Source organism: Brassica napus, chromosome C8, assembly GCF_020379485.1.
Source record: "Brassica napus cultivar Da-Ae chromosome C8, Da-Ae, whole genome shotgun sequence".
NCBI classification, from domain to species: domain Eukaryota; kingdom Viridiplantae; phylum Streptophyta; class Magnoliopsida; order Brassicales; family Brassicaceae; genus Brassica; species Brassica napus.
Genome location: NC_063451.1, coordinates 1,804,402 through 1,830,466, shown reverse-complemented (window position 1 = coordinate 1,830,466; position 26,065 = coordinate 1,804,402). Strand labels below are relative to the sequence as shown.

The 26,065-nt window shown below is 36.2% G+C and overlaps 6 protein-coding genes across 15 annotated transcripts; 1 reads left to right on the top strand and 5 right to left on the bottom strand.

The window, feature by feature from the left end:
* Positions 1-129: 129 nt before the first annotated feature.
* On the bottom strand, positions 130-1,432 carry LOC111213897. Its single transcript, XM_022715733.2, has one exon. The coding sequence runs from the start codon at positions 1,397-1,399 to the stop codon at positions 185-187; it is 1,215 nt and encodes a 404-aa protein (XP_022571454.2). The 5' UTR covers positions 1,400-1,432; the 3' UTR covers positions 130-184.
* A 3,047-nt stretch (positions 1,433-4,479) lies between these two features.
* On the bottom strand, positions 4,480-8,737 carry LOC106365693 (probable E3 ubiquitin-protein ligase ARI5). The gene is made up of 15 exons (XM_013805164.3): positions 8,197-8,737; positions 7,723-7,847; positions 7,438-7,531; positions 7,252-7,342; positions 6,910-7,082; positions 6,724-6,828; positions 6,548-6,636; positions 6,355-6,462; positions 6,169-6,259; positions 5,982-6,071; positions 5,625-5,672; positions 5,370-5,441; positions 5,183-5,276; positions 4,960-5,086; positions 4,480-4,881 (listed from the first exon to the last, which is right to left on the bottom strand). The coding sequence occupies exons 1-15, from the start codon at positions 8,371-8,373 to the stop codon at positions 4,701-4,703; spliced, it is 1,665 nt and encodes a 554-aa protein (XP_013660618.1). The 5' UTR covers positions 8,374-8,737; the 3' UTR covers positions 4,480-4,700.
* Positions 8,738-8,781: 44 nt separating this feature from the next.
* LOC125591405 (INO80 complex subunit D-like) lies at positions 8,782-10,390 on the bottom strand. 2 transcript variants are annotated; one of them, XM_048765605.1, is made up of 2 exons: positions 9,739-10,390; positions 8,782-9,315 (listed from the first exon to the last, which is right to left on the bottom strand). In XM_048765605.1, exons 1-2 carry the CDS (start codon positions 10,305-10,307, stop codon positions 9,051-9,053), a joined length of 834 nt encoding a protein of 277 aa, XP_048621562.1. In that variant the 5' UTR covers positions 10,308-10,390; the 3' UTR covers positions 8,782-9,050. The 2 variants fall into 2 exon arrangements, with proteins under 2 accessions (XP_048621562.1, XP_048621561.1); XM_048765604.1 differs by having other exon boundaries at positions 9,724-10,365.
* Positions 10,391-10,489: 99 nt separating this feature from the next.
* Positions 10,490-13,369, top strand: LOC125575028 (chitinase-like protein 1). Of its 3 annotated transcripts, none has more exons than XM_048765602.1 (4): positions 10,490-10,693; positions 11,483-11,900; positions 12,446-12,605; positions 12,686-13,369. In XM_048765602.1, the coding sequence occupies exons 2-4, from the start codon at positions 11,513-11,515 to the stop codon at positions 13,101-13,103; spliced, it is 966 nt and encodes a 321-aa protein (XP_048621559.1). In that variant the 5' UTR covers positions 10,490-10,693; positions 11,483-11,512; the 3' UTR covers positions 13,104-13,369. The 3 variants fall into 3 exon arrangements, with proteins under 3 accessions (XP_048621559.1, XP_048621558.1, XP_048621560.1); XM_048765601.1 differs by having other exon boundaries at positions 10,557-10,751; XM_048765603.1 differs by lacking the exon at positions 10,490-10,693 and adding an exon at positions 10,734-10,916.
* A 153-nt stretch (positions 13,370-13,522) lies between these two features.
* LOC106365689 (uncharacterized protein At1g05835) lies at positions 13,523-20,484 on the bottom strand. Of its 6 annotated transcripts, none has more exons than XR_007327400.1 (5): positions 20,189-20,484; positions 19,682-19,776; positions 15,618-15,697; positions 13,967-15,161; positions 13,523-13,892 (listed from the first exon to the last, which is right to left on the bottom strand). XR_007327400.1 is itself a non-coding variant. In XM_048765606.1 (2 exons), exons 1-2 carry the CDS (start codon positions 14,043-14,045, stop codon positions 13,570-13,572), a joined length of 402 nt encoding a protein of 133 aa, XP_048621563.1. In that variant the 5' UTR covers positions 14,046-14,126; the 3' UTR covers positions 13,523-13,569. The 6 variants fall into 6 exon arrangements, 1 of the variants encoding a protein (XP_048621563.1); XR_002660462.2 differs by having other exon boundaries at positions 13,967-14,889; positions 14,991-15,161; positions 19,682-20,471; XR_007327402.1 differs by lacking the exon at positions 15,618-15,697 and having other exon boundaries at positions 20,189-20,480.
* A 2,129-nt stretch (positions 20,485-22,613) lies between these two features.
* LOC111197743 (signal peptide peptidase-like 5) lies at positions 22,614-25,834 on the bottom strand. 2 transcript variants are annotated; one of them, XM_048765599.1, is made up of 13 exons: positions 25,376-25,834; positions 25,127-25,285; positions 24,926-25,037; positions 24,713-24,832; positions 24,457-24,614; positions 24,100-24,285; positions 23,989-24,023; positions 23,741-23,897; positions 23,610-23,663; positions 23,419-23,511; positions 23,198-23,340; positions 22,962-23,116; positions 22,614-22,875 (listed from the first exon to the last, which is right to left on the bottom strand). In XM_048765599.1, exons 1-13 carry the CDS (start codon positions 25,520-25,522, stop codon positions 22,769-22,771), a joined length of 1,626 nt encoding a protein of 541 aa, XP_048621556.1. In that variant the 5' UTR covers positions 25,523-25,834; the 3' UTR covers positions 22,614-22,768. The 2 variants fall into 2 exon arrangements, with proteins under 2 accessions (XP_048621556.1, XP_048621557.1); XM_048765600.1 differs by having other exon boundaries at positions 24,100-24,282; positions 25,376-25,829.
* Positions 25,835-26,065: the final 231 nt, after the last annotated feature.

Below are 26,065 nucleotides of genomic sequence, written 5' to 3'. Positions count from 1 at the left end.
GTCTTAGTCTATATTCCACACATTTCCTCCATTATTACATTAACAAAAACAGGCTACAAAGCTCTTGAACTCTCAAGACTTATCACACTCGATGGTTGTTTTATACTCCATGAGAATTTGATCTTAAACTCAGTATAAAGAGCCAATGATATAATCAGGACCAAAATATAAATCTCTCTTAGTTTCAGAGAGAATCATCAAACAAGAAAGTGTCAGAGTTAAACTCTGAATCTATACCCTCTCTACCCTTAAACTCGCCAAGCCCCACCGCTTTTTCAATTGAGAAATCATTCAAAAATGCAAAATCATCTTCCAACATTGTCTTGCTTCTGCGGTTAATCAGCTTTCTAGTAGTTATTTCCGCTTTGGCTCGTTCTTCCGCAATAATCACTTCTTCAGCAGCTTCTATAGGTACAACCTTTGAACATGGTTTGCTCGATTTTCTTAACCGTGATGGCAAACTCTTGTTCCTCTTCACACAGTTCCTGATGGGCTCGTTCTTGTTGCTGCTCTCATTTTTCTTGTGGCTGAATGTTCTTTTAAGCTCTGGAATCTTCTTGGATGTGTTTGTTACAGGACCATTGAACACAAGCTTTTTCTTACACCCGTCTTTGAGATCTACTTTTCTTGCCTGGAGAAGTTGTGCTCTCATGGATCTTGGGGAGGAGTTACCTGAAGACATTTTGGCGTTCAGTAACTTCTTTCTCCGAGGCGACATTGAGAAATGCTTCAAGATATCCTCTGGTGTCCAGTCAAATCTCTGCTCATACGGCCAGAAAAGCGGCTCATCAACTTTAGTAATGCTCTTAGATTCCAACACCTCTGCACTTATCTCATGAGCCAAAGAAGGCTTCTCTGATTCAAGTTGTGAGAAGCTGACTTTCTTCTCTGCACTCTCCTTGCTGCTCCTTGGGATTCTAAAACGGTCTTTAGCCGAAGCTGCATCTTGATGATTCAGAGAATTTGCAAGGTTTGATAACCAAGAGACTACACTATCATCAACCGAGAAACGAAACGCAACAGATAGCCTCCGCTCTTCAAGAAGAGAAGTAGGAGACGCACAATCTGAAGATAACCATATAGAATCACTATCATCAAAGCTTCTCCATTTTGCAAAGCTCTTGTTCGTCCTACCACCACCACGATCATCAATTTTTTCCCGTCTTGGTGATGATGGTTTGGTCCTTGTTTTGATTGTAGCATCTTGAATCTTCTTTGCTGAAGTTAACTTCATGGATTCATAGTTAGTAGAACCTGTTGATTTAGATCTCGGAAGCAACTTGGGTTCATTGTTTCCTCCTCCTGTACTTGTTGCATTCTTCTTCTTCCTCATGGAGAAAGATGAAGCCACCCTCTTCACAAAGCCTTTGGACCCATCTCTCACATCCGTGAAAGCCATTGATGATCCTTGAAAAAAGGAACAGGAGAATATACGTTTCAGGAAGTCACAAAGACTGCTATAGGTTGAGGAGTACATGTTGGAGAGGATCATTGAAGAGGATAATGACACACTAACCACTAACTTGTTGGAGGATCTGAAGGAGTCAACGAGTTGTGGCTCTAGAGAAAACACACAAGATACATAGTTGACCCTTGCATTAATCCTTCGCGCTTTATTAGCAAATATTTTTCTATTAATATTAATTTTGATGTAAGTAGGTTATCTTATGACCTTTGTTAGTAGGTTGCGTTGACCAATGTTAGGCTACCATGTCAGCATTTTGTAAAAGAGCCAAATCTTCAGTTATTGTAATAACAATAATATATTTGTGGCAAAGAGTTTTAGAGGTGTTATTCAAGAAGTGAATTTAAATCAATTATTAATGTTTCATAATCTATCAAATTTTAAAATTTTAAGGGGTGTCATTCAATTAGTAATTTGAAATCAAAAACTAATGTTTTGTAATCTATCAATATTTTAAATTTTAAGATAGTTTAATGGATTCTAAAATCTCCGCAGTATGCATTGGATTTTGAGTTCAGTCATTTGTTCATAAGACTTCATAAAAATGATTTGAAATCAATCCAAAATACAAAGAATTTTAAAATCTTTAAAAGTTGAATAACACTAGATTTTAAAATTTGGATTTAAATCATTCTTTGAATAACACTAGATTTTAAAATAGAATTTATAATCATCATTTGAATAACAATGAATTGTGTTTAGATTTAAACTTCATTAAAATACATGATTGAAAATAAAATTTAAAATTGTTGAGAATATTCCACTGTTATCGGTACATAGATTCTCAAAATTTGCTAAAGAAAGATTCTTGATATTTTAAGTAAACTCTATTATTAATGATCTTCTTCAATGGTAATTAAGGGAAGTATCTTCACGAGATGAAGAAGAAAGCTACTGGTATCTGTCGCAGTCTGTTGAAAATTTGATTGGTGAAGAAGAAACTCTGTTTGTCTGTTATCTTGTCGTCTACGTCTTGGGATTCTGTGAGTCAACTGAGATAGATCATCTGAAGTTTGCAATGAGACATAAATATCTGTTGAATGAATTAATCAAAGGAGAGATTAGTCTGCTTGATACGTCTTTTCATGTTTTGTTGAAGACACCAGAAGTACTTGATTTACCCAACAAAAATGCATGTTTCATGAAGAAGATGAAAGAAAAAAGAACTATGCTTTGTCATCCTAACACTGAGGTTTGAGGTTCCGAGGGAGAAAGTTTTTAAACATACATTTGACCGCTTTGCAAACTTTCAAGTTTCCGACTTGAAAAGACATTTCATGGTGAGCTTTAGAGGTGAATTTGGCGTGGATCTTGGAGGTTTGACAAGAGAGGAGTACATCAATCTTATTGCAAAGATCAATGTGTTGTTCTACTCAACATTGACGATCTTAATGATCTTTTTCAATAGCAAAAGGAAGTATCTTCACGAGATGAAGAAGAAAGCTATCGTTATTGTCGCATGTGTAATTGCCATGGTGTATGTTGGTTTTGCATTCATCTATGTTCATAAAGGACATTGCACTAGCAGAGCACGACAATCAAGGATCAAATGCTCATATACTCTCAAACCCAAAAATTTAACTTCACCTATAATGTATTTTATTTTTCTTCATTTTAACTCGAAATCTGATAGAAATCCAGTTAACTTTTATTGAGTTCATTTATTGATGTACTATTCCACTAAACCTCCCAACTTTCTTATTGATTTAAAATCCAATTAACCGTTTTTGAATTCACTTATTCCCAATAAATATTTTTGTTTCTCTTTTTTAATCTATTTCTCTTTTGTTTCTCTTTCTTTTTATATTTTTGTTTATTCTCTTTAGATTTTCATGTTTTTCTTCTTTATCTTCTTTTCTTTTTTTGTATTTTAAGTTTTCTAGAATCCAAAAACACATATATCAAACTAGATACCAAATGTAAAACTAAAACCCATAATTATAATTTCACTACGTTATAATATCAATCAAAAGTACAACTTGTTAAAATTGTATAACTTGGTATAATTAGGCTCTAACTATATCAAGTTTTACGTTGTCAAAGTACAACTTAATAAAACTAGAACCTAGTTATCATACTAAAATTTACCTTGACAACGGCACAACTTAATACAACTTCGTATTTGTATAACTATAAGGTGTTTTCCTACACTATGTACAGTGATAAATTTTTTAAAAGTTAAATTATATTTAAAATGAAATTTATTAATATTATATATTTTATTATTTTTGACTAATATTTAATATAAAGTTGATTATTTAAGCATAAAATTAAGAAAAAAAATAATTTTGTTTTTTTAAATTACATTTAATAATATATATGTAATATATTTAAAATTTGAATCTTAGATAAATTTTTTATCTATTTATTTTGGTTAAATGTATTAAATCAACTTGTATAAAATTACTAAAAATCATATAAAAATTGTATAGTTATTAAAAATTATAACTAAAAAATATTTATAAAATTTGTAGATATCTAAAAGAAACTAATGAAATTACGAATAACAATTTATTAATTTTTTAAAAAGATGTAGAAAATATTTAAAATATTAGTAATAAAAATTGTATAATTATAAAAATACAATTAAATAATGTATTTCGAAATTTATAATGCATATTTCAATATATTTATTTTAGTGATGATTTATGAATTATTACCATATTTTAAGAAGTTTAACAAAAATATAAATCAACATTAAATGTAATGAATTAATTATTGTCATATTCTATAAAGTGTACCAAAAATAAATGTCAGTAATAAATGTGATTGTCCATGTCATATTAACTATAAGCCATGTCATCAATCTTGTTAGCCATGTCTATCATTTTTTTTTGTAAAAATGATTGTAGGTAGGACATGTGGCAAGATCACTTCGCAAATATAGTTTAGGGGAACTTAACTAAGTTGTACCACAAAATTTCAAATCTAAAATTTTAAAATTGAAAGAGAAACATAAAGACAAAATCAGAATTGTTTTATTTCAATAAGAGTAGAGAATATGCGAGATTAAGTAAAAGCATTTAAGATTAAATTTTATATATTTGATTTTTTATTGTGTGCGTGTTGCAAGTTAAAAAAAAAAGTACACACCAATCTGAACATTAATTATATCTATATTATGACTTTTATCAAATAACATTTTTACAACTACAGAACAATCCGGTGTGCTTTGAAAGAGCATGGCAAAATCTAGAAGAGGGATTGTAAATTTGTAACTGAAACCCGAGAGACCTCAGTTTCCGTCTAGGTTTTTGCTGGACCCGCCACTCTTGGAGCTTCCTTTGCCTTTCCCACCGCCATTTGTCTTGCTAGATTTAGTGTTTGTTGATTTGCTGCTAGCCCCTTGCGTATCCACATCAGCAAGACCATTCTCCAGAGCTTTCACCAGATTCTCAAAGTAGGTTTTCGTTATGCTGTTAAATACACAACGCAAGTTTCAGCCAAACCTATCACAGTGTCGTAACATAGATGCACCAGAGAGGGACAGTTACCTGGTCAAACCGGTTAGTTTTGTCCGGAAATGATTGAAGTCATCTGAAGGGCCTTCAGCAACTAGAAACACCTCCAGTTCCTTCTCTACGCATTTGTGGAGCCTCTCCAAACCTGACTCAGCTTCCCCTGATCAAAATCAACAAGAACAAATTTTAAACTTCAAGGGCTCAGCTGACACAACTAGCTTTTCCAGAAAACAATCAACAAGGTGAGGATTCTGACCTTGCAGATACTCAAAAAATTGTTTCTTATCGTGATCAGGTAGATAGTAACCATATGCATACGTCCATTTCAGTACCCGTCTGCATTCAATGATCTGTAAAAAAGGTATACATTAAACGTGGGAACATTCAAGAGATGTTGTTGTACATTAATCTCATTTTTATTTAACTGTTATAGATGTGCTAACCTGAAGCCACGCCTCTGTGATGCACTTGAGCTGAGATTCTGGTGTGCCATGTATGTCACTAAGCTTCTCAAGCTAACAAAACAATGAGACAACAGCATGTGAGAATTTAAATACAGATTAGTGTTGCAAATAATAACAAAGGGAATAGCTGTTAGCTAATATCATTCTCCACTCCAAAGAAGATTATCATTCCATAGATAAAAGATTAACATGGAAACAAAATTGAATAATAACAGTAACAACAATTCTTCTTACCTTCTCCGATCTTGCTTTCTCCAGATCCACCATAGCTTTTTGCCTCGACTGCCAAATCACACGAGAAACCTCTTAACATACGGTAGAAAATAATGTCTTAGAAGCAGTGCAGCCAAGCAGTAAATAGACTACACTACAAAATAGTTTCTCAACCACACCCTTCACATGGTTCACATTTTCAAGAAAAAAGCAAACTGAAAATCCAAGTTCGCTCTAGCATGCTACCATTTTTTTAATCATGTCAAGCTCATTATAATGCCATTGCTATGGTTCTTCTAAACAGCAATACTAATAGAATGTAAAGAACACTTCAAGCTTTCAAGTGTCTTCAAATAAATATAAAAAGAGCATACATACCGTTTGATTGCTTGCCCAGCGTTCATAATAATGAGTGTATCTCTCTAGCGAATTTTTTGCCATCTCTCGCCTCTTTTCAGCCTCATCATACTAAGAAAACAAAATTCAATTGATATCAATACTAAAAAAAGTATTAAAGAGGATACCACAACAAAATTATCAAAGAAGTAGACAAGAGGTCCCTTACCCGTCCTTCTTGTTTACCCGCCTCATACTTGTTACAGGCATAAAAACCACCGGTTCTTTCCCCATGATCTGTCCATGCATTAAGGCATAGCCTAAAAGATTCATATGAACAAGAACAAATCCAAAAGAGATCAGAGAGAAGCAAGCTTGCAATCCAACATTGCAGAGATAAGGATAAAGCTTTTACCAACAAAACTCATATTTACAAGGTGGTGTGCATGTCATGTGCATGCATCCATGGTTCTTTTCAATTGGCCGCTTACACTTTGGACAAGGCTTTGAATTTGCAAGTATCCTGTGTAAGAGGAATAAACATATTCATGCAAAGATGTACGGTAGAAATAAACAGAAGATTAAGGAAGAAAGAACAAGAATAATACCAGTTCATATTTTCCGATTCAGCGCTGTTCTTACGTATCCACTGTGCAACTGTCTCACAATCCACAGGGCGGTGGGCCTCTTCAGTGCACTGGAAATTTCAGATTTAACATAGTTCCAGATATAAGTTAAAATTACTAAACAGTCAAGGAAAGTAGATTAGTCACCAAGAACTTACATTCCAACAAAAGCTATGTGAGCACAAGCAGGACACATCATAACTACCAGTTCCTGCAGCAAAATCAATTGCATGCTCACATCCTGGAGCGGGACACCATTTCATCTAAAGCAGAGGAAAAAAAGAGCGACATCAAAACAAGACAAGCGCTTATCGAAGGCAATGTTATCTTAGACTGTCTTTTACCTTTCTGTTGTCTTCAACATAAGATCTAATAAAATACCTATAATACTTCTCCTTATCTTCCTTGGAAGCCAATTTTTCGAACATATCTTGACCGACAGCAGCAGGACAAGAAGGCTCGGGACACTTTAGCATCAAGCATCCTGGGCCACCATTTATGGTTGTACTGATATAACCTACACAAGTGTACAATATAAGAGGAAATGTATAAAGAAGATAAATGTTCTAGCAGAAAAAAAGAAACTTAACAATTAAACTTATAGGCAAACACCTTTGATAACCGAAATGCCAACTAGATAACAATAAGATAAAATCCAAAAATATCACAAACCAGATGCAACCTACCAGTCCAGCATGTAGAGCAGAAAGGATGACCACATGCAACCGAAAGAATTTCTTCAGGAGGAAAGGTTTCAAAGCATATTCCACATGTAAGCTAAAACATCAAATGCGTCAGCGAAACGTTGAGTTACCAAGCGAGAAATATGTAGAGAGAAAAATAATCAGAGTCGACAAGTCAAAATGAATTACTTCTCCGCTATCATCAGGTCCATCCAATATGCCAACGGTTTTACGAACCCTCTCTTCATCCGCAAACCATTCATCATGAACTTTACTAACACTCCTAAAATGACACAGGAGGCATGTACATTAATATATGTTCTCAAACAACCTAATATAGTCCGTCCATTTAGAGTAGCAAATATAAAAAAAAAAAAAAATAATCTCTTAGAAGAGAAAATTCGTTTTGAAACAATTATTTTGAGAATCAACAAGATGACAAAAACATATGGTTACATGTCAAGGGAATTATACCAGTGATAGTGAAGGAGTAAAATGCTTGCTTCAACCTCGCTTATGGAGAGTACCATGGAAACTTGTCCAATATCATCCTTCTGATGCCTGCGGATATCTTCTTCCTTGAGAACAACATAATTTACCTAGAAGACAGCATCATTACAACAAAAATATAACAGATAGAAACCAATCAGTCATGCAGTAACTCCATGGTAGATAGCCAATACATAAAGAATCCAGCAACCACTACACTTCCATCAAGCTATTACACAAAGACAACAATCAATAGCTACACATTTCCATCAATGAAACCAAGTTGCCTCAGAATCTAAAGACTAGACACCAACCTAAGCTCAAAACGGTAACAAGTTAGCAAACTTTAATAGCTTATACTATCAAATGGAGTAATCAAATAAAGAGATTTAATTACCCTAAACAGAACAAAGCCCAAACACAAACTATATAAAATGTCTTTTCCTCAACGAACCCAACCTGAGATCGATGCGATGCGATCATGACGGAGTCGTCCACGTCTTCCTCCACGAACCCGTAATCGGGCTCACCACCCTCGCTGTCGTTGTAATCATCGGTCTCGCCGCTGTAAAAGTCATCCTCCTCCTCTCCCGATTCCATGTCGTGGGCATTCAGCAGATCATCCTCGGAATCCATGATCGGCGATAATTCTCCTCTAAAGGCTTGAGCTTTATAAGAATCAGACCAAACCCCTTTGTTTCCCTTTGTAGGTAGCTGCTCAAGCTAGGGTTTGAGGTTTCGTTAACAAAAGAAAAAAAAAAAGGTTCCTGCTTTATAAGATAGGAGAGAGAATCTCTCGTAAAGGAAAGTTTGATCAGAGAAAATTTTAGGTCAGATTCTGAATCGCTGGGTCCGCGATTCAGATTAAGACTTCTACCACTCTCGGCTTGAGTCGATTGATTCAAGTTGCAAGTAAAAATGTTATCCTTTTTCCTTTTTAAATGTTATTAACAGTCGTAAATTCTTTATTGTATTAGTTCTGTCTTAGTGTTTTTTTTCCGACATTAATCTGTATTTATGTTTTGTCTTTAGGGAAGAAGAAACTGTAATTAAGAACTCCATTAACGGCAACAATAGAGTGAATAACACAAGACATTGCTTTGCTAAAGATTAACAAAGAAAAAAAAAACATCTACAACATCTCCAGTGTAGCCAAAGACTTGCACTACCAAACCAGCTTTCTTCATGATGATGCATACTTGATTGCAGTATCTATCTCTATCCACAAACTAGGAGCCATTTATCTCACCTTCCATTTTTGCACAATCGTGGAAACAAACTATTTCTCTGCACTCTTTTTAACTCTTGTCCATTTAGCTTGTACTTTCTTCTTTGACAAAGCTTTTTAGATTCCCATCTCTCCGTACAACTTTTCTCTTTGCCTGAATATGATGCACAAACGCAGCTACTATGTCATGGAGTTTCGGTGGAGGCCTATTTGTTGAAGAAGCATTATAGCCAGCATCTTTCAAAGCCTTAGCTACATCCTTCTGCGCTTTCTGAAAATGCGCATTACACAAGGCAGGAAGGGTCGATGCGAGTGTTGGCTTTGGACACGTTATTGCTTTCGACTGAGCTCTGCATATACCAGAATATAACAACAACAAGTAAGCATAGAGCTGGTATAAGTAATCATCATATGCTATTTGCACTTCAAACACACAAAATTTCATTGTAATAAAAAAGACGGTCTATATAAAGTTAGAACTTCAGGAAGATCTAACTACATCAAAAGACACAAAAGGAGAAAACAGTCAATTCCATTACACGCAAAAACCAAAGCAAGTTACTTTCAGTTCTCCTAACCCTATCTCTATAGCAAAATGGAGACAAGTCCTTAATTGGAAACTACGGTTTCTTTTTCCATTACACTCAGACCAAAGCAAGTTACTTTCAATTCAGACAAAGCCAGTATGAACCAATTGATGTTTCACAGCATCACAAACCAGCAAGATAAATAACTACGAATCAAAAAAAGTAGCGAACTTGTTGTGAACTAACTTCTTGCTGACGAAAGTGCAAGAAGTGTAAAGCTTCTGTTTTTTATCCGACAAGATATGAAGCTGACAGTAGTTCGTGAGTGGCATAGCCTTTGACTTGCACCCATTACCACAAGCCACACAGTTAACGCCACCATTGTTGCTGTTGTTATCGTTGTTGTCTCCGCTACCTTCAACGGCACCAACTTCATCCCCATCATCAACCTTACGTCTCTTGTTTTGGCGATGATGATTCCCCTCTTTGAAAGGACTAACACCGTACTTCCAGTAATACTCTCTGTGTTGGGCCTTGAGATCCTCCATCAGGGCCCAGTAATGGTCTCTGTAGCATTTAGAGAGCTGTTTCAGGTTGTGCGATCGGCGTCGGAGAAGCTCAGGTCGTGTCAGGTGGGTGGAGGCTCCGAGGATTTGATCCTCCGGTGACATCGTAATCGGTGAGAGGCTTGTGCTAGGGTTTCGAAATTGGGATTCTTCTGATACAGAAGCTTTCGTGGGGATTGAGGTGGCGATGGTGAACGGGTGCCTTGGGGGTTTTGAAGAAGATGGATTTTGCTTCGAAGTAGAAGCCATTCTCACGGCGATGAGAGAGAAAGTCTGGTGGAGGAGGTGGAGGAGAGAGAGGGGGGGATGAATCGCCGCCTCTTGATATTTTCTTATAACATTCACGAAAAGGCCTGACTTATAAGCCCATTGGGCCGTACAGATAACCCAAAGTCTAAATCGTATTAAACGGTATCGAAACGGTTTGGTTGGTTAAACATTGACAGGTCAGCTGTCGGTGGAAGGTGCCACTTCACTTAAGTAGGGCCCAGAACACGCACCAGCCTGTCTTCTCATACTCTAATCCAACGGTTGATAGAGACCGCTGATCCGTCACCAGCTTTAGTTTAATCCTTCGTCTCCTTACGCTTGAGAATCTCTCAATGTCACGACAACGAAGCAAGAAAAAAAACTAGGTATTGTCCCCCGTTGAAGCTCATCGGTCTCTCTAGATCTAGCTTATTGGCATTACAAGTAGGCGCTATTACTCTAAGTACTTTGCGTATTTTGGTAGATAGTCACAGCTAATCTCGACTCTGTGTAGCTGATTCATTATTGATTTCGTGATTCTGATAAAATCTCTGATCAACATTCACGTTTTGAATTCTTCACAAGTTCTATACTTGAGATTCTAATCTTGTACATCATCCTTTCCATTTTTTTATGATCTCTGTTAATTTATCTTATCCAAGTTGCTGATTAAATTCTACATTTGCTGATTAAATTCTACATTTGCTGATTGTAATATTTTCGAGGTTCAATTCGATTTAATGTGTTTGGTTTTAGCATGTTCTCATACTTATTGTTCAGCCTATATCTGTATATATGGTTAGAGTTTAAAATGTGTTCTCTCCTTGAGAGTAAGACGTTGAAGTTCATTTCTTTATAGCATGTTCAGGAGTAACACTTGCTTGTTAGGAATAATGAAATAAAAAGTTTCTATTTTTTCAGACAATTCAAACAAGAAAGCCTGTCTAATTCTTTTTTTTTATATGATCTTGTAGCTGAGACTTGCTCATATCTCTTGAGATTTGAGATTTGTTTTTGGTTTTAGTATATGGTCAGAATTTAAAATGTTTTCTTGCTTGATAGCATGTTCAGGAGTAATATTTGCTTGTTAGGGAGAATGAAAATGAAAGTTTTTAATTTTATCAGCCAATTCAAACAGGAAGCCTGTCTAATTATATTTTTGTATGATCTTGTAGCTGATACTTTACTCCATAGTTGTAAAAGCTATGGTGACGATCCGTAGCGCGTCAGTCTTTATCGTAGTCCTTCTGGCTGTATCAACCCTGGCTTTGGTTGCAAACGGGGAAGACAAAACGATCAAAGTCAAGAAAGTGAAGGGAAAGAAGGTGTGCACCCAAGGATGGGAATGCGTCTGGTGGTCTGAGTACTGCTGTAACCAGACGATCTCGGATTACTTTCAGGTGTATCAGTTTGAGCAGCTCTTTGCCAAAAGAAACACTCCTGTGGCTCATGCTGTTGGTTTCTGGGACTACCAGTCTTTCATTACCGCGGCTTCTCTCTACGAGCCTCTTGGGTTTGGCACTACTGGTGGAAAGCTCATGGGACAGAAAGAAATGGCTGCGTTTCTCGGTCATGTCGCCAGCAAAACGTCCTGTTAGTTTTCTTCCAAACTCTTAATGCTTGATTACAGTCAATAATTTGAAAACCGGACCAGACATTAATGCCGGGTCAATGGTTGGACCGGTTCAACCGGGTTTAAAATTTTAATCTAATTTTAATGTATAACTATAAAATTATTTTAAGAAAACTTTATATCATTGTTAAAATCTAAAAATCATAATATAAAACTATAATGAAAACTAATATATTTTGATATATATTAAAAACAATATGATTTTTTATGATTTTTTTTTAAAAAAAATTGCATTTTTTTAGTTTTTAAACTTGAATTCGAGAAAATTGGGTTTTAATATTGAATCGGGTCACTGGTTTTAGCGAGTTTTGCCGGTTTTTGTTCGGGTTTTCCGGTTTAATTCAAATCCGATTTTTAAGACAACCCCAACCCAGATCTCGAGCGAGGCCGGTCCGGTTTTCAAAACACTGATTAATGAATATATCAGAGCTATCTTAGACTTCGTGGTTTCTTTGTTGTAAGCAGCTTGTCAAAAGCATGAGTGTTACTGTCTTGTCTTATATAGGTGGCTACGGAGTGGCAACAGGAGGGCCTTTAGCTTGGGGTCTGTGCTACAACAGGGAGATGAGCCCAAGCCAATCTTACTGTGACGAGTCCTGGAAGTTCAAGTACCCTTGCAGCCCTGGAGCTGAGTACTACGGACGTGGTGCCTTACCCATTTACTGGTAATGCATTTCTCGTCTCTAGCTCAAACGATTCACATTCTTATGTGTACTCAAAAGGATTCACTTGTGTTTGTACAAAGGAACTTCAACTACGGTGCAGCTGGTGAAGCACTAAAGGCCGATCTCTTGAACCACCCCGAGTACATCGAGCAGAACGCGACGCTTGCCTTCCAAGCAGCAATCTGGAGGTGGATGACACCGATCAAGAAAGCTCAGCCTTCAGCTCACGACATCTTTGTTGGAAACTGGAAACCGACAAAGAACGATACTTTGTCCAAACGTGGACCGAGTTTTGGTACCACCATGAACGTCTTGTATGGAGAGTACACGTGCGGTCAAGGTGACATTGAGCCGATGAACAACATTGTCTCGCACTACTTGTACTTCCTTGATCTTTTGGGTATTGGAAGAGAAGACGCTGGGCCTAACGAGGAGCTCAGCTGCGCTGAGCAGAAGGCATTTAACCCTTCAACTGCACCTTCCTCCTCCTCCTCGTAAGTCTCCAACACTACTCATACTTCCTCCTATTGCCGTTGTTCTCAAGTCTCTTTGCTTTAACTCGACAAGTGTTATGTAATAAGTGAAATTGCTTGTGTGCGCTTTTTTGTCTGTAGAACTTATGCAAACGAAATTTTATATTTTTTCATGTATGTAATAACCATATTCAATTATGATATTTGCCGAATGTGTGTAAAAATAGAGAAAGCAAGGAGACATTAATGTGTGATGTTTCTATTCGTTTATAAAATAAGTTTGGTTTCTCATGGAGTCTCCTGTGTTCTTGGTGGAGGATGAGATCATCTCACCACAACCATCTTATAGCTTTTATAGTAAGAGACAACTTATAGCTTCTCCTTTGCACATAGATTCAACTAATAACTAGCTCAAATGGTAAAAAAAGGTGGTTTGAATATAGATTGATGAGCAAAGAGAACTACTTTTATTGATTTATTTTATTGACGATTCACTCGCATTGAAAAGACCAAGAAAGAGGACTTAGAGCAAACTGATACGAGCTGGAGTAGTTAAAAGAGAGTGTCTCCATTGGGCTCAACGGCAAGCCGTCGTTGACCACGCAGTTCCCTGCGGAAGAGGAGAGAACGCGGAGGAGCGTGGGGTCCACAAGAGACTGAGGGAAGCCTTGGCATTTCAAACGGAGGTTGATGATTGGACACATTGGACATTTGTTCATCACTTCAACTCTGAACTTCTTTCCTTCTCCCAGCTTCACCTGCGTCTGTCTCACCGTTGGTTCGCTGCTTCTGCTGTCACATTTTTCTCCAAAACCTACATACAGATACATCCACCATTCACATGTGTCTGTATATATATGGTTACAATCCAACAAGTTATGAAGTTACCTGTTTGAAGAAGCAAGAGAGCAAGAGATGACCAAAGAAGGAACTTGAGAGAGATTGACATTTGGACACAAGTAGACATATGAACTACAGAACTATTGAGTATAAATACACACACAGTATGTATGTGTGTGAACTGTGAAGGAATGAGTCAAGAGATACGACCAATAATGGTCACATGCACAGAGAACCAAATAAAGGTGGGAAATAAAGTTAGCACACTACCAAAGGACTTCTTTCTTCACGTGTTTTGTGTCAGACTCGAGAAAACTATTCACCCTTTATGTCTGACTCAAATCTTAATTCCTTGTCTATATAATCTTTGAAAGCACTTGCTCTCTCATATCATCATCATTCGCTTAAATATAAAAAAAGTCCATCACCATAATCATCATCATCATTCAACAAATAATTCATATTTTTCTTTTTTTACATGTTCTTTTGGAGTTTGACGCTAAATCAATAAAATGTTCAGAAGAGTTAAGCTTGATTATAACTTTATATTTGGATCCATGACAAATGGTATGAAAAGTAGAGCAATGGGTGGAAAAGACAGTAACGAGTTTCGAATTACAAACAAGAAGACAGTGTCTGAGACATGCATCAGGATGATGCAAACACACTCAAAACGGTCAAACCAGATTACAACATACACAATAATGATACATGAAACAGTGGAAACTCTACATTTCACTATTTATTCACCAAGGTGGGCATGCCCTTAATTTAAGAAGTAAAAACAATCTCAAATAACGTATGAGTCTTCTAAGGTACTTAGTTACTAAACAATCTCTAAAACCCTTTCTTGTGAGTGAGTTCATGATCTCGTAGTAGAAGACAGAGAAGTTCAACGCCAAAGCCAATCTGATAGGATGTGTAGGAGGAAGTTTAACCTCAGCAGCAGTAGTGACAAGTAAAGGAAAAAACTGATAATAAGTAGAGCGACAAAACAGAGAATATTCAATAAAGAACCAAACAAATCTTCAGAAACATGTAACTAATCTTTAAGTGAGCATTGTTAGCTTACATCTTGTTGAAGAAGATGGTTGATTGATCCTCGGAAGCGGAGGGAATGAGAGATGCTCATCCAACACAGACTATCAACACGTATGTTTGAGTGCTCTAGCTCAACCTTGTCCATATAAGCTTTTGATTTGCGTCTCTTATCCAATAAAAGCAACTTTGCCCAAAAAAAAATCTAATAAAAGCAACAAACACAAGAAGAAAGTCAAAACAAGCAAAATAATCAAAGGAAACAAAACAGAAAAGCAAGTAAGAAAGAATCTAAAGCACAAAACAAGAAAGCAAATGTGATGTTGTTTGGTTTTAGAAAGAAAAAAAAACAAGAGGGAAAATTGCTTCATTATGAGACTGATTACCAAGAACTAAATGATCATAAGTGTCAAGACAAAAAGAAATATACAATCTCTAACTTTAATTGACCGAAAGAAATATACAATCTCTAACTATCAATGACCGGATGTAACTTCTAATTCTTTTCACAAATTACACATTAAGTTTTCATTATCAATCAAATAATATAGAAATTTTCCCCCAAGTTTGAAAGTTTTTTTTTAAACATTGTAGTGAAAATAACTTTACAAAATCAGTTTATGGTTTTTTTAAAAATTTAAGAAAAGAGGAGCGTACGTACCCGGGTAGACTTTGTCCATATGAGCTTTGATTCTCTTTTCATTATCAACATCATTCGCTTTCCCACTAGCAGATTTGTCTCTTAGCCAATAAAAGAAACAAAACACAAGAAGAAAGTTAAAACAAGCAAAAGAATCAAAGTGTTGAGATTGTGACATTCAACAACGGTCAGAGAAGTGTACCGGGCTGGTTCATTAACTTTTGGTACAAGACTAAAGAAGATGATAATCGGGTGGTTATTGGAGTCGATTTAATCCACTGTATAGAGGAGAGAGAAGTTCATTATCATCACGAGAAGAAGAGTGTAAGCGACGAGCTAGAATCAGAGAGAGAAAGTAACAGAAAGATCAAGAGCTTGTAGCGGTTTTGCATAAGACTCTTGATTCTATCTTTCTTGTACGATCTTTTGGAGTGATTGAGAAAAGTCGTTTGCTTGTGCCGTCAAGCACCCAGACGTAGATCTCACATTGAGACTCGAACTGGGCAAACAATTTGTGTGCATTTTGTTTCTTTTCTTTTATCGTTCTTGGTTGCAAACGAGTGCGAGAGAGGAGTGAGATCAAACGTTAAGAGAGTCGATCGGAGTTAGGATTCGTTAGACTAACAGATTGTGAAGCGGAAGTCGATTCGTAAGAAGTGGTATCAGAGCCAGGTTCCTTAGGATGAAGGAATCGATGGCGAAGGTGAAGATCGCTTGTTTCGACGGTCAAGGGGATTTCTCGATGTGGAAGAAACACATGATGACGCATCTCTCGATTCTTGGCCTCAAGAATGCTTTGATCGAAGCACCGGCGACTTCTGGATCTGAGTTAGAATTGAAGAAAGGCGAGGCAGAAGAAGACTTCAAGGAGCGGATCAAGAAGCTCGAGACAGAGAAGTCAGAGAGGGCGGAGAAGGCGATGAACATGATCATCTTCAACCTTGGTGATCATGTACTGCAGAAGCTTGAGGATTATACCACGGCGGCGACGATCTGGTCATCGCTTGAAAGGTTGTATAATTCCAAAACTCTTCCCAATAGAATTCATCTACAACATAAGTTATATACGTTTAAGATGATAGAATCTAAATCTATAGATGAGGACATATATGATTTCTTGAAGTTAGTTTCCGGGTTAAGCAGTGTAAATATTTCCGTCTCAGAGGAGGTTCAAGCGATACTGCTGTTGAGCTCACTGCCATCTCAGTACAACCAGCTGAAGGAAACATTGAAGTATGGAAGAGAGATGTTGACAATTGAAGATGTCACAAACGCAGCAAAGTCAAAAGAGATAGAGCTGAAGGATGTGAAAGAAGCATCAACGTCACAACGATCTGATGATGCGTACATCACGTGATGTATGCAAGGAAGACCTGATAGGCGTGATGACTACAGAGGCAGAAACTCAAACAAGTTCAGATCAAGGTCAAGATTAAAGCTGACGTGTTGGTACTGCAAGAAAGAAGGACACGTAGAGAAGGACTGCTTTGCCAGGAAGAAAAGAATGGAGTTTGAAGACAATGGAGAAGCAGCTGTGATGGTTGATAAGCTACATGAAGTAGATGCTTTGACCATCTCTGAGCAAGATCCAAGGGAAAGATGGATCATAGACTCCGGGTGTTCCTATCACATGACGTCGAGGCGCGAGTGGTTCACAGAGTTCTCAGAGACAACAGGAGGGATAGTTCTGCTAGCTGACGATAGAGCTGTCAAAGTACAAGGAATCAGAACAATCAGAATTAATGCCACAGGGGGCATAGTCAAATCTCTCACAAACGTCAGGTATGTTCCTAATCTCAAAAGGAACTTGATTTCTCTGAGCTCACTTTATCTGCAGGGCTTTAAGCAAGAAGGTGGAGCTGGGAAGACTTCGTTCTATAAAAATGGGAAGTTGGCTCTGCATGGTACTTTGTGTGGTAGCCTGTATCTTCGGGATGGTGACACAGTAAAGGCTGCAGCACTTGCAGCAATATCGAAGGATGACACAACTCTGTGGCATAGCAGACTGGCACACACATGCATCAAAAACCTGAAGCTGCTAGCAGAAAAAGGAGTTCTCGACAAGAAGAGAATCAGTGATCTGGAGTTCTGCGAGAATTGTGTCATGGGTAAGGTAAGAACAAACGCCTCAGCTTCAGTGTAGGTAAAGGGAAATAACATAGATAAAGAAGGTTAAGGAGATGTTAGCCAAAGAGTTCGATATGAAGGATCTAGGGTCTGCTAAGAGGATTCTAGGAATGAATATAGAGAGGGACAGAGCATGTGGAGTGCTGAAGCTGTCACAGTCAAGTTATTTGAAGAAAATTCTTCAAGTGTTCAGAATGGGTGAAGCTAAGTCTGTTTCAACACCTATTGGAGCTCAGTTCAAGTTAACAGCGCTCAAGGAAAGAGAGCAGGGATTTGCAGGTTCAGATGATGAAGTACCATACGCCAATGCAGTTGGGAGCATAATGTATGCGATGATCAGTACAATGCCTGATCTTGCGTTTGGTGTGGGTCTTGTAAGCCGATTTATGAGCAATCCAAGTCGAGAACATTGGTCAACAGTTCAATGGATTCTGAGATATTTGGTGAAGACTCAAGATTTTTGTCTAGTGTTCACGAAGAGTACAGAGAAGTTCACTGTCAAAGGCTATTCATTTTCAGACTTTGGAGGTGACCTTGATCGTAGAAGGTCTACAACTGGGTTTGTTTTCAGAGTTGGAGGCAACACAGTGAGCTGGAAGTCAGGACTACAACAGGTAGTAGCATTGTCAATGACAGAAGCTGAATACATCTCGTTGGTGGAAGCCATCAAGGAGGGTCTGTGATTGAGAGGTCTAACAGAGGAACTGGGGTACGATCAGTCAGAAGTTGTGGTTGGGTGTGACTCACAAAGTGCCATATGTTTGGCTAAGAATAACGTCTTTCACGACAGGACGAAGCATATAGCAGTTTCAAAGCATGTAGCGTTGAAGATGAGTTTTGTGAGAGACATGATAGAAGCTGGAGAAGTGATGATACAGAAAGTCCACACATCGAAGAATCCAGCAGACATGTTGACAAAGGTGATTCCGAGCAACAAGTTTGATCAAGCACTTGTTGATCTCGGAGTAGCTAAGTGCTAAGTGCACAGCTACGCTTGACGGCATAAGGGATGGATGTTTGTTGTTGATCTCAAGGTGGAGATTGTTGAGATTGTGACATTCAACAACGGTCAGAGTAGTGTACCGGGCTGGTTCATTAATTCTTGGTACAAGACTAAAGAAGACGATAACCGGGTGGTTATTGGAGTCAGCTTAATCCACTGTACCGTTCTCCTCTATATAGCTGAGAGAGAGTTCTGTTCATTATCATCACGAGAAGAACAGTGAAAGCAGCTAGAATCAGAGAGAGAGAGAGAGAGAGTAACAGAAAGATCAAGAGCTTGTAGCGGTTTTGCATAAGACTCTTGATTCTATCTTTCTTGTACGATCTTTTGGAGTGATTGAGTAAAGTCGTTTGCTTGTGCCGTCAAGCACCCAGACGTAGAGATCTCACATTGAGACTCGAACTGGGCAAACAATCTGTGTGCATTTTGTTTCTTTTCTTTTATCGTTCTTGGTTACAAACGAGTGCGAGAGAGGAGTGAGATCAAACGTTAAGAGAGTCGATCGGAGTTAGGATTCATTAGACTAACAGATTGTGAAGCGGTAGGCGATTTGTAAGACAAAAAGGAAACAAAAACATAAAAGCAAGTAAGAAACACAAAACAAGAAAGCAAATGTGATGTTGATTTTAGAAGAAAAAAAACAAGAGGGAAAATTGCTTCATTATGAGACTGATTAGGAAGAACTAAATGATCATAAGTGTCAAGACAAAAAGAAATATACAATCACTAACTTTAATTGACCGAAAGAAATATACAATTTCTAACTATCAATGACCGGATGTAACTTCTAATTCTTTTCACAAATTACACATTAACTTTTCATTATCAATCAAATAATATAGAAATTTTCCCCCAAGTTTGAAAATCTTTTTTTATAAAACATTTTAGTGAAAACAACTTTACAAATCAGTTTATGTTAATTTTAAAAAATTCAAGAAAAGAGGAGCGTACCTACCCGTTTAGATGTACCGGTGTAGACTTTGTCCATATGAGCTTTTGATCATCTTTGCATTATTACCATCATTCCCTTTCCCACTAGCAGATTTGTCTCTTAGCCAATAAGAGAAACAAACACAAGAAGAAAGTTAAAACAAGTAAGAAACACAAAACAAGAAAGCAAATGTGATGTTGTTAATTTTAGAAAGAAAAAAAAACAAGAGGGAAAATTGCTTCATTAGGAGACTGATTACGAAGAACTAAATGATCACAAGTGTCAAGACAAAAAAAAATATACAATCTCTAACTTTTATTAACCAAAGAAATATACAATTTCTAACTATCAATGACCGGATGTAACTTCTAATTCTTTTCACAAATTACACATTAAGTTTTCATTATCAACCAAATAATATAGAAATTTTCCCCCAAGTTTGAAAGTTTTTTTTTTTAAACATTGTAGTGAAAACAACTTTACAAATCAGGTTATGGTAATTTAAAAAAGATCAAGAAAAGAGGAGCTTACCCCGTCCGTGTAGACTCTGTTTCCATGGGAATAGTCTCCTTTTCAAGCAACTCTTTCATCCGGACAGAGTTAGTCTTCACTGCTGTGTGTTGTGAGCCGTACTAACTCTTCTCTAAAAACTGACGCACTCTATCTTAAGACTAAATTTTTTCTTTGTCGCAAGTAACTGGAGAAATAATCTGAAGAAGAAGAAGAAAGAGAAAGGAAATAATTGATTTGTGGTGCGCTCTGATAACGAATATAAATAGACCTAGTTTCCTTTTTTGCAACACTCCCAATGTCTTTATTGCAACACTCCCAACATTATACCGTTGCTTCCCACAATCCAATAAATAATTAACCGTTGGACTAAAATAAATATTACTATTTTTACTGAATTTGCTTTTTCTAGACCAAAATAATTTATTATATTTATCCACTGTAAAAATGTTGAAACACCTCACGGCTCACTCTCCTACTTGTATTTAAGTTTCTCATTAAATTTTTTTAACAAAATCCGATTTTAAAAAGCCTATGATGTTACTAAAGTCTAAAAATATTGGAGTAGAAAAAGGTTGTTCTTCACATTAAAACATTAGTTATCGTTTTGTTAAAGTTGTTGCTCCTAGTTCATATTATATCAGTGATAAAATAAATTAAATTTTAGATACAGAAGTCATAGAAAAATGCACAACATAGAAGAATGGTAGCAACCTAAAGTGTTCCACCACCATTAGAGGTTCTAATTTAAAACATACAAAGGGATCACAAATGAAATACTTAACAGAAAACTCACTCTGATGTTAGAGCATCTCCAACCCATCTCTATAATAGAGATCTCTAAAATAGAAGAAAAAATAGAAATGATGTTTTTGCTCCAATGTGTTTCTCTATAATAGAGGAATGCTATATTTACCTCTATAAATAGATGAATGCTATTTTTCCCTTAAATATAGAGAAAAAAATAGTATTCCTCTATTTATAGAGGCAAATATAGCATTCCTCTATTATAAAGGAACACATTAGAACAAAAACACCATCTCTATTTTTTTACTCTATTTTAAAAATCTCTATTAGATCTCTATTATAGAGGTGAGTTGGAGATAGTCTTAGGTAGCCGAGCCACTTGCAACACTCCCAATGTCCTTTCTTGCAACACTCCCAACATTATGCCGTTGCTTCCCACAATCCAATAAATTACTAGCCGTTGGACTAAAATAAATATTATTATTTTTATTGAATTTGAATTTTCTGGACCAAAATAATTTATTACATTTACCCACCGTAAAAATGTTAAAACACCTCACGGTTCACTCTATCATACTTGTATTTAAGTTTCTCATTAAAATCTTTTAAAAAAAAACGATTTTAAAAGGGATAATTTGCAAAATACCCTATTATTTGAAATTTGATAATTGCATTTTCTATTTTAACTTTTGAAAAATACACTTCTTTAATTATGAATTGACCTTTTTACCCAAGATATAATTCGAAATTAATATATAAATAGAAATTAATAAAATAATATCATTAAAATTAGATAAATATGTGTGTTGAGATAAATATGTTATTTTACCATTTAAATTTTACAATAACAAAGATAAACATGTGAATTATGACTTGTTTTGACTTTATCATGATGTTTATACAGATTTCCCTTTATTTTATTTTCTTCAACTTACATAAACAAGTCATGTTGTTAAAAAAGAAAAGCAAGTCACGTTTGTCTCTACAAAATTTTCATCTTCTCTACTGGAGCCAAGTAAGTTCTAGCTAATATGATGTATTCGGATATGTGTTTTTATTTTATTTTGAATATGAAAAAGAATTGCACTGATTATTATTCATCGGTTTGTTCTTTTTTTTCACGTGTCATGAAAATCCAATAAATCTGTTTAAGCCAATGATTTGATTCGTGTATCTTACAAATTTTTTAATTTATGTTGTTTATATAGAGATGGAGTACAAGATTCAAAAAGGAAGTAATGGAAAAAGAAAGGCAGAGGAAAGAACAAACACACACCAACAGTTTAAAGTCACATAAAACATATGGTGTTGCTTGCATTGTAGTCTTATCGAAAGATTACTTTCATGTGTATATGAAAGAGTTGGAAGAAATTCTGAACAGTGGATTCACAAATAATTCCCTATCTCTAACGATTTTCTTTTAAAATAATTTTTTTAAAAATTGTTTAATTGGAATTGATAATTAATAAGATTGGGCAATTTGATAAATTTATATATAGATAAGTGTATTTTTCAAAAAACTTAAACAAGAGTGTATTTTTCAAATTATATTCTTATCGAAGTGCATTTATCCAAATTTTCCCTTTTAAAAAGCCTATGATGTTACTAGAGTCTAAAAATATTGGAGTAGAAAAAGGTTGTTCTTCACATTAAAACATTAGTTATCGTTTTGTTAAAGTTGTTGCTCACTAGTTCATTATGTCAGTGATAAAATAAATTAAATTTTAGATACAGAAGTGGGGGCTCAACTAGTGTGTACATGTAAGGGTCAATCCCATGTGTTACAATTATGAGCAAAAGAAGAAATTTTTTTTGTCAGAATCATGTTGCTGCTTTCTTATGTAGGAGAGCAAGTTATGCTCCTGGAGATGGATTTACATCTGAAACTGAAGGCTCCTGAGTCCCGTAGTTCCACAAGTCTCTGAGTTCTTTCCTCACCAACCCTAGTATAACCGTTATACCTGTAAAGTGTTCAGCATTTGGTTGGTAAATAAAATGCATAGACTCAGTAGAACTCGAGAGTTTTCTTGAGAAGAACGAGAGATACCAAGAGTGCAAGGCACGAGATAGAGCAGTGCAGGTTGTCCGTGTCCGTTCATAAGATATAGTCCCAAGTATGTCAAGAATAGTCCAAGTCCGTAACCAAACATCAACCATGGGAAATAGCCTTTCACTACTCCTTTGTTGTTTTCTCGGTCGTATCTGAGAGACGCAAATGGGTTTAACATGGAGTAAGGACAGTGATTGAAACATTGTAATAAGTCGATTGCATGAGAAGGTTACCTGAAGATAAAGCATATGAGAAGACCCGGGAATAGAATGTCTCCAAAACCAATCATGTTGTAACCACCCCATGGATCAGAAAGCCTTGGAAATCTCAGTAGCATGGGAATAGATTCTCCTGTGTCTTTGCTCCCACGTGCAACCTATATGTCATAGATTAATAACTATTAAGGTTATGAGACACACATTGGTCAAATGAAGGAAAAATATCGAAAACTCACCGCAATCATTACACTTTGCTTGAAGATTAATGGTGACAAGAACACCCAAAAGATGTCATAACAAAATGCACAACATAGAAGAATGGTTGCAACCTAAAGCGTGACATACAAAGAGATCACAAATGAAATATAAACATAAAATACTTATTAAAAAAAAAAAATATATATATATATATAAACATAAAACTCACCCTGATATTAGGTAGCCGAGCCACTTGCAAGACATTTATCATCAAGCAAATACCCTGTATTTAACAGAGCCAAACATTAAGATATTAATTATTCAACAACTATAGAGTTAGGAGTATTAATAAGGACTTACAAAAATATCTTGTCCGGCCCATGCATACGATGTTTTGCGGTTTATGAACCAGACGACAGCAACCACAAAGCAGAACAACAGAACCATGAGTGATAGAATCGTTACATTCCCAAACAATGGGACTTTCACAGTCTTCCGACCACATTTATTGCATCTCCTGCAATAAGAGAGAGCAAACACATGATGGTTTTAACTATTTTTGGAACGGAGAGCTGCATGTGTTGAAAGATTTAGGATTCTGAGTATACATTGTTATGAGGGTATAGATAATATTATGCATTCCCTGAGATACAAAAATATATATATATTAGTAACTATGATGTTAAGGTTAATATAAAATCAAGATATGACAACGTTACCTGCATACCACCAATGCAGAAAAAGACGGTCAGGATTAAGATGAACCATGATGACATAAAGAAGAAGAGCAACACAAGGAACGTGGACGCTGATATGACAAAGATAACAGCACCAGTAGCACTGATATCAAGTGTCTCATCGTCATCTTTAGTAGCATCTTTGGTAGCACCATCAACTGAAGACTTCTACCAAAAAAGATTCAGATGTTAGGGAAAATAACACATATTAGATTGTATTTATCTTGTTGACAGTTTCTTGTTGATAATATGTATATTTTATTATTTCGTCTATGCCGAGATGTGAAAAAAGAAGTTTAATATTAGTAGAGCTCCTAAATAAAGTCTGGTAAAAAGAACCTTTGGTGATAATTCATTGTACTCCTCATCGTTCTCCTTAGGACCGGTGCAATGTGACCAGACAGAAGCAATGAATACTGTTCCAACAGACATTAGCCAGAGGAATGCCACTGCATAATCCACAACTGGGCTTTTTGGAGCATACAATAATAGCTCCACTGCAACCAAAAAAAAAAAAACCCATTAAGTAGCCATCAAAAGAATGGTACAAAGAAACAGATAGACTATCATTAAAAATGATAGAATAAGAACATACCTTTCTTATTTGCCACAAGGGATTTCTTCAAGGCATCTCCAGATGATGTAGTAATCATCAAAACAGGTATAGTAAGAGTTAAGGGAGATTCTCCCTCAGTACAAGCCATCTCATCCAGCTCTGAACAAAAAAAAGCAAAGATAAGAGAAACAAAGAGATGTCAGAGGCTCACGGAAACAAAAAGCCAGAAGGTTTTAGTTTAAAAGTATCAACCTTCTTTATCGTTTATTAAAACCAAAGCTGCAGCTCCTCCTGCCTGTGCAACCTGAGCCTTAGCTGTGAATGTACATTCCCCACGTACAGATAACGCAATGGAACCAGATAGCTGCAAGGATAAAAATAAACATCATAACATAGAAACACAAAAACATGATGGTGATTATGATGGACAAGAAAGAGGGACAACAAAAAAACCTTTGAGGTTAAATTTGAGCAACTGTTCAAAGGAGTGGTAAGAACAACAGGAAGTCTAACAGCTTTGTCTTTATCAGACGGAAGCACGGCACCAAACTGAGCAGTCATGCCACTAAAATCTTCACCATTTTCTCCGTTAACCCAATTCTCAACCTTGACCTGGACAATATCTTAAATATATTAATAAAGATTCTTAATGATAAACATGAATCTATAGGGAAAACCCCTAATGAGCCATTCGACATTTACCATTTGATATTCGTTGGAACAGCCAGGAATCTTGGGAGCCGCGGCATCTTTAGAAGGAGCTTCACCAGCACCAAGGCATAGCAGACCGGTTAGATAGAGGGCCACGGCTGCCGCGAGAATGCGGCAGCTAAACGGAGGCAACGACATCGCCACCCTAAGAGAGGGATAGAGGAGAAGGGAATCTTAGGATGATGGAAGAAAGAAAAAGAAGGGAGCGAGAAGAGGGAAATAGATTATTCTCGGTTCACCTTCCCTGTTACACAAGTCATTTTTTTTCCCTTTTTAATCTTTTCTATTTCGATTTTCTTTTTTTCCCTCGCTTTACATTATTTCCAAATAATGAAAGAAAAGAAAACTCAAAAAAAAAAACACAGCTGAGTTAGTTTCCATCGTTAATTTGACGATGATCTAAAATAGATAAATATTATTTACAAACAAACGAAGTAGAATGAATGGATAATTTTAAACATTTGCCAAAACTATGAAAGGAGAAAGAGACAAATCAATCAGACTTCATGAGATAAAGAGACAATAACCGAAAAATATAAAAAAAAATGGAAAACAAATTTTTTTGAATGAGTATATGCATTTGTAATAAGTATATTACTAAATTTTGATCCGCACTTTTAAAGCGCGGATTTATTTTTCTCTTAAAAATAATATTCGATTTTAATATATTTTACAGTTGAT